Below are 7379 nucleotides of genomic sequence, written 5' to 3' on the forward strand. Positions count from 1 at the left end.
ACAAAGATTATGTTAAGTACTTAGCAAAATACTCGACCTCCACCTTGATTGCTAGCTTAGCGAGCTGCACCACAATCAGTGGGAGTGTGGACAGTGAGCTGGCTGGAGGTTAAGCCTGCTGATCGCCGCCACGCAGCCCACGCTATATAACCATCACTCACCCGCTCGCTTCCTCCCACTGCTCGAGCTCGATCAGCAGCTCAAGGAACCACAGAAAATGGCGCCTCTTCTCCGCCCTCTCGTGCTCGCGCTCCTGATCGCCTCCTGCGCAGCGCAGCAGACACCGCCGGCGCAGCCCCCGCCGACGCCGAACGCGCCACCGTCCAACTCCCCACCTCAGGCGCCTCCAGCCGGCAACCCGCCGCCGGCGCCCCAGGCGCCTCCGGCAGGCAACCCGCCTCCCGCGCCCACCGCCACTCCTCCCCCGGCTCCGACGACCACGCCGCCCCCGGCACCACCGACCACTCCTCCTCCGGCTCCCACGACGCCGCCCCCGGCCCCGCCGACCACTCCTCCTCCAGCGCCCACCACGCCGCCTCCGTCGCCGCCGGCCTCGCCCCCTCCTGCTCCCACCACTCCGCCGCCGTCTCCCCCGGCGAGCCCGCCACCCGCTCCCGCCACCCCGCCCCCGTCTCCGCCCCTGGCGCCGCCTCCCGCCACGCCCCCTCCCCCCGCCACCCCGCCGCCACCGGCCGCCGCGCCCACGCCGGCCCCGAGCGTCGCCCCGACGCTCCCGCCCGCCGCGTCCCCGAAGAGCCCCAAGGCGCCGAGCCCCGCCGCCGCGACGTCCCCGACGCCCTCGCTCTCGCCCACTGGCACGCCGACGAGCGAAGGCTCTGGTGCGAGCGCGCGCGCGGCCGGCTTCATCACGCTGGTGGCGTTGGCGGGCGCGGGCCTCGCCGTCCTGCTTTGAGTAGTAGACTCCGACTCCTCCCGCCGATGTCGTCATCCCTCCCCGTGCCTCGACGTTGCTGCGCTCCATTTCCATTTCATCTCTTTTTTTCTTTCTTTCTTTCGTGTTGTTATTTATTTTACCGGCCCTATGATCGATTCTTGATGTACGATGATGATGATGCATTGGTTAAGTTGCTTTGGATCCACGGCCGGGCGGTGGTTAGTGTTCTGCCCGCGGGTGCTTAGTCGCGCCTGTACTTTTACCGCACTACATTTTGGTTCTATAGAGAGAGGATTTGTGTACATTCTGGTGCTGCATTATTTCTATGGCCGTTGAATAAATTTTTCCCTGTGCAGCTTATTTACCGTGATCATGTACCGTGCTGGACTACATGCGAGCAGTTCAGAATCCAGAGTAATAGCGTGTAATGGATACCATGGTACATTGGCATTGGCATTGCAGGTAGTACGATTTGTATGAAATAGTTACGAACATGTCTATGTGAGTGTCCACGTGACCACGTCCAAACTTCGTGCTGTGCTGGTTCGGATTCACAGTTACCACGGCGCGTTTGCAGGTAGGAGGAAGTAGATAGGAAGTAGGAACACGTCCATGTGAGTGACCATGTGCAGCTGTAAAAAGCACGGACGCTTTTAGATCACGAAAAATTTTCCCCACGTCTTGCTTGGATCTAGATGCGTAAAGCGGGAAATGATGTGGGCTGTACTATTTGAAAAAACAAACGCTGACAGAAACTAATGCGTCCTTGATGCAATCATTATTACGTGGGACGTTTTTCTGAAAGGAAAAACAAAAGTAGATACTATTTAGTTGGGCTTTTTCTGTTTTGATGAACAAACAGCCCAGCCGCTGGCCCCAACATGAATTAGTCTGGTGTCAGGCATGAAAGAAGATGTCAGGGGAAAAAAAATCGGAACAGTACCAGAAGCCCTTTTAACTAGGGAAAAAAATCTCACTCAAAGTTAGGAAAAACTATAGTAGTTGGAGTAATCAGTAATATTAATACTCCCCCGTTTCAAATTATAAAATGTCTTAACTTTTTTAGATGCATAGCTTTTAGTATGCACTTAGGGCAGTCCTAATGTTACAAACTACATGTACTTTCTATACCTATTAATTTTTATAGACACTACATGTAGAAACCATATTCCCAATAGATAGTTTCTACGGAATATTTTTTTTATCCAATCACATACATTCTCTTTCCATTCTCTACCAATCACATCCCTTCATGTCTTGGTTCTCATATAGACATGGTTTCTAACTTAGACCCGGTTTCCATGATTTTTGCTCTCTCTCTTCAATAACTACCTTGCCACGTCAACAAAATGCTTAGGTGGCAGTACAATTAATGTCTATAGAAACTACGGTGGTTTCTGCATTGGGATTACCCTTAGATATATAGTACACTATGTGTAGATACATAATTATATTAATACATCTAGAAAATCAAAACATCTTATAACTACTAGGAAAAACAAAACCAGTGTATGTAAGCTAATAAAGATGTTAAGTCTCGGCATCCACGTGAAATGATTAGAAATCTTCTAACCAACCATTGGTTTCGAATTCGTACTAGCGATCACCGAGTAATTGCCACGACGACACGAATGTACTAGTGCTACACTCAAAGTTGATGATGCAGGCCACGCCTCTGTAAAAAGGGGAGGGATCGAGGACACAAGCGGGCAACCGCAGCAGTGCCAACGAGACATGCCGGCGGTTGGTGGGAGGGTGGCGGACTGGCGGGATCAGAGGAGTCCGCGCCATCACCGTGAATGAATTGAAGGTGAGTCGCCCCGCCCGCCGCCAGCCGATGGTCGCTGGTAGGGACGAGAATGGATCCAAGCAGATAACGCCTTTCTCATATCCTAATTCATTTTTCTTCGTCGGATTCGGATCGGAGCAGATAATACTCGGATACGGATGCGAATATGGATTTTTTTCAGATGTCGAAATTGGTATGGATATGGAGCGGACATGGATCGGTTAGGGATTTAAATAGTTCAGTAATATGTGCATACTTAAAGAATTTTATACTTGTCAAAAAATTAATTGTAAAGATTTAATAGCAAGTAGTAGACAAAAATCATATATTGCATTCCATGTTGCGGTTATCACACCGACAAAATTAACATTTAACAAGTTATCCTCACTCACAAATGATAAGTTATTAGCCGATATGTAATGGCAGCAAGCAAGATCTCAATTCAAGGTTTATAACGTCAAACAACAACATCGCAGACTAAGAGTTCTCAACTAACAAACTTTTTAAAGAAATCCTAAATTTCTCTAGGTTTTAGTCTAGGAAAAGAATTATCGGATATCGTATTCTAAACAACGGATAATCCTCATAGAATTTACGGATAATCCATATCCTCCGGATTTTACCGATTTCATATCCTATCCGCGTCCGCACAGAATCGGAATCGGATTATCCATATCCGCGCGGATCTTAAAATTTCTTCTCCATGTCCCTAAAATTCAGATTGGGCACAGATCGAAGCGAAGAACTATCCGCACCACCTTCACCCCTGTTCCCCGGGGACGCGTGTCGCCCCTGCGCCACGTCGCTCAAGTACGTACGGCGCCAGCCCCGCCGCACTACTCTCCTCTCGCTTCGGAGGCACGCCATGCGTGGGATGGGATCGTGTCATCATGGGACGTGGGACATGCGGCTGGGAGGGATCCTGCTGCCACTGCCACTGGATCATTGGATGGGTGCGCGGTACGCAAGGAATCCGTTGGAGCTGTGCCGGCGACGGCGAAGCTCATGGCTCCATCGGGCAAAAGTAGAGTCTGAGCCTGAGCGAAGAGCAGGTCGGGTTTTCGGTTAAAGCCGTTGGCGGAGCGGTGCGTGCCTGCCTGAATGATGATGCTACGCGCGCGCGGAAATGCGTCCCGGTTCATTATTGGGGGTAAGCTGTCATTTTCGCTGATGATAAAAGGCGCTTTCAGCCTGATTTCTGGCTTCCGACTTGCATGCATGAGGCATGCACATAAATGGGGAGCAAGGTCTGGTTGGACGGGCCATGGCGCCATGATGCTGCGGCCGTGGAGCCGTCAGAAACGCTGAGCACGACTGAGGTGCTAGGATTAATGCTCTGGAGTCTGGACCATGAGTTCAGGTCGTTAGAGATCTATGGTGCAAAACTCAAGCCTACTCTTATCCGTGTTCAGGATATATATAGGCCGGGTAGGTGTGGAAATAGATTTATTTTCTAGGTAGAAATGGATACCTAATTATCCATTTTGTTTGATTCCGTGTCTGATAAAACTTTAATAATATAATATAGATACTAAAATAGATGCGTCTTTTTTTTTGAAAAAAGATCAAGCTTTATTATTACTCAGAAGAAATGTTACAGCCTTAGCTTAAACAATAATTTTCCCAACACACTGGAGAACTAAAGCTGATCTGCTTGGTCTAAATAAGATACTAATGCTTTATGGTTCACGTCTGTGAATGGAATTGATAGATTTGCTGACCCTACGATTTTTTTTACGATGCCATGTGTCATCCATTCAGGGTAGGAGTCCATCGGAGAGAATTAGACCCCGGGTCCATACAATGTTATTCCATGACACCTACTAACAGTGTTAAAAAAATATACCATCCTATATCTCTCAATTCCTCCAACCAAAAGAAAAGAATGAAATCCTATACTCGAACTGATAGGAAAACTTACTACTACGTTGCTGCCGGAGTCTCCATGGTTTGTGTAGTCGCCGTAGTGACAAATTTCGATATTTATTTAACATCTAATATACGCCTCTCACTGAAATTGATCTCCAATCTGCACGTCTTTCTAAATTAGACATTCAACGCAAACTCTTTGGATTCAGGGGACTCTATTCCCTTTTTCAACTTACACCATCTTTTCTTTTCCTTTTACTTTTTCAATCAAACCACACGTAACCAGAGGATTTTATCCATCTTCCTCTCGTCCTCTCCCTCAGCCGGAAGCAGACGAACGCAATGGGGGCTCGCCAGTTCGTTTTCAGGGAGGGAGAAGGTCGATTCAGCGTTGGGACTCAACAATGGCGATACAGACAAACTCCGGCAGCGGAAGCAGGCAGCTTGTCCTTGTCGTGGCGGGAGAGAGGATCAGCAGGTCGCATCAGGGCCGGCGATGCAGACTTGTAGAGTAGAGCAACCCTTGTAGCGGCAGCAGCTTGTCGCGGCGCGAGAGGATAAGCGGTTGCGGACTTGGGGCTGCGGCATCGGAGTCGGACCGAGAGAAAGGGGCGAGTGAGGTGACGACTGGCCAATGGCCACTAGTGGGGTCCCGTCCCGTGTCCACAGATTGGACGTGGCAAAAACCGCAAGGTAATGTGGGCTAGGAAATGAAAACACAAAAAGAAAATGAAAAGAAATGAAGTGTTAAATTTTGAAAGACATGCAAATTTGATTTCAAATTCAATGAGTCACGCAAATTTAGGATCCGTCATCCAGATTACCCTAAATAAAAGTAGAAACATTTCAGATCGAGATTCTCTCTACAGATGTTTCACTACTGAATCAGAATCGCTTCGTAGAACCGTTTAACTAGCCCGCTTGATTTTTGAAACTAAAACTTGAATCAAGAGCAACTAGGCTTGGGATATTTCTCTGGACTAGTACAAAAATCAGAGTCGGTTCCAAGTGATTTTTCGTGGAACGTTTTTCTCTTTGTCGCATTTAGCAATGGTTCTATTGATTCTACTGAGAATTCTGAAACATTTCTCGCTGTCAAACACACCTCAAAAATCAAAAATCAAAATATCTCTCTAGTAGCCGTGCAACAACTTGGCCGTGATGCGGCTCAGTAACCTCAATGATGCAAAACCAGGGGTGGTAGTGAATTTGGATAATCCAAAATTCAACTAGACATATGTTGATTTGTATATACTTGATAACGTATGTTTGGATTTGTATATCCATCCCGATATGATCTAGTGATGTCTAAAATCCATTGGAGAACAGCTCAAAAAGTCAAATGTCCATTGGTTATCTTTGTATATGAGATCAACATGTAGATATACTACTTTTGCTGTTGTTAGATCGTCGTCAATTGGATTAGGTATTGGTTATTTGGTGTTGAATTTGGATTGGATATTAATTATTTTTCTTAGTTTTAAATTGGATTTCTCATTTAGATTTGAAAATTCTAATCCATTCCCACCTAGCTCTAGGCGGAAGAGAGGCAGACAAGTGGGCCGGAGTAAACAGTAAACACGGTTGGAGCCTCGAACAAGCCATTCGCGAGCATAAACGTGAATTCAGAGTGCGTAAACAGTGAACACAATGGGCCACAGCCCATAAGCCTGCAACAACCAACAGAAAAAGGGGAACAGAAAGAAACAGCACTGCCTCTTGCCTAGCCCATCAGGGCGAGCCCAGCGAGGCCCGCGGCCCCGGCCAACACGCCCGTAGCGAGCCGGGCCTCCCCACCGCAGGCAGCGCCACTGCTGCTCGAGGTGGACTTGGTCGTGGTGGGCGGCGACGTCGCGGTGGGCGTGGACGTGGACGGCGTGGTCGTCACTGGAGGCGTGTCAGCGCCGGGCGTGGCGGGCGGGGATGACGACGCCGGCGGGGTGGTGGCGGCCGCAGCGGCGACCGTGACGGCGAGCTTCATGCCGTTGCCGCAGTGGCCCGGGGTGCCGCAGATGAAGTAGCGCGTGCCGGGCGCCGTGAGCGCGATCTTGGTGTTCTGGTCGCTGTAGGACTGGATGGAGTTGCTGGCCGAGCACGCGCTGTAGTCCGCGGAGCTCACCTCCGCCACCGAGTGCAGCATGCTGTACTGGAACACTGCATGCACGCGTACGCTTTGTCAGTGACCTTGCGACCGACATGTGGGCTTTCTTGTCGAACCTGTACGTTGTTGACGACAGTTAAAACTACAAGTTCGTACTCACCTAGGTTGTCCCCAACAGCGAAGGCTTTGCCGCTCGCCCAGGTGGTGTAGTCCACGCCGCTGGTCCACCCGGACGAGTCGCCGACCGTGTAATCCTTGGCGTGCGCCGGAGCGGCGACGGCAGCGAGGAGTACCAGACCTGCCATAATGGTGGCAGCCATGATGATTGGAGACAGCTTAACCAAGAACACGGACCACCCGGCTGGCTTTGTTAGATGGAAACCAGAATTTTGCACAAGGCTTGCTTAGCTGCGCGCGGGCACCACTGTGAGTACGGTGACTTGGAGTGATCAATGGCTATATAGGACTGCGAAGCGATGCAGGTGCTAACTAAAAGCGATTTGGTAAGTTTTGGTGGAGCTGGTTTAGTTTTATGCTGGTCACCAACTCTGCCGCTCTGCTGGCGTCCCCGGATTCCCTGGGCAATTCATGGTGATGCACGGACCAAAACCAACAAATTTGAGCTACCCTACCAGCTACCTACAGATGATTCTGTGGATTTTATTTAATGGAGATGATGGAATGGCGTCTGCTTGTTCAGGATTCCGATAGCTACTAACTAGGCA

At 49.6% G+C, this 7379-nt stretch overlaps 2 protein-coding genes across 2 annotated transcripts; one reads left to right on the forward strand and one right to left on the reverse strand.

The window, feature by feature from the left end:
- Window positions 1–217: 217 nt before the first annotated feature.
- LOC136470462 (vegetative cell wall protein gp1-like) lies at window positions 218–913 on the forward strand. The gene has a single exon (XM_066468300.1). It carries the CDS (start codon window positions 218–220, stop codon window positions 911–913), a length of 696 nt encoding a protein of 231 aa, XP_066324397.1.
- A 5240-nt stretch (window positions 914–6153) lies between these two features.
- On the reverse strand, window positions 6154–7137 carry LOC136474483 (uclacyanin-3-like). The gene is made up of 2 exons (XM_066472050.1): window positions 6815–7137; window positions 6154–6707 (listed from the first exon to the last, which is right to left on the reverse strand). The coding sequence occupies exons 1-2, from the start codon at window positions 6972–6974 to the stop codon at window positions 6277–6279; spliced, it is 591 nt and encodes a 196-aa protein (XP_066328147.1). The 5' UTR covers window positions 6975–7137; the 3' UTR covers window positions 6154–6276.
- Window positions 7138–7379: the final 242 nt, after the last annotated feature.

Source organism: Miscanthus floridulus, chromosome 8 (genome assembly GCF_019320115.1).
Source record: "Miscanthus floridulus cultivar M001 chromosome 8, ASM1932011v1, whole genome shotgun sequence".
Classification (NCBI taxonomy): Eukaryota; Viridiplantae; Streptophyta; class Magnoliopsida; order Poales; family Poaceae; genus Miscanthus; species Miscanthus floridulus.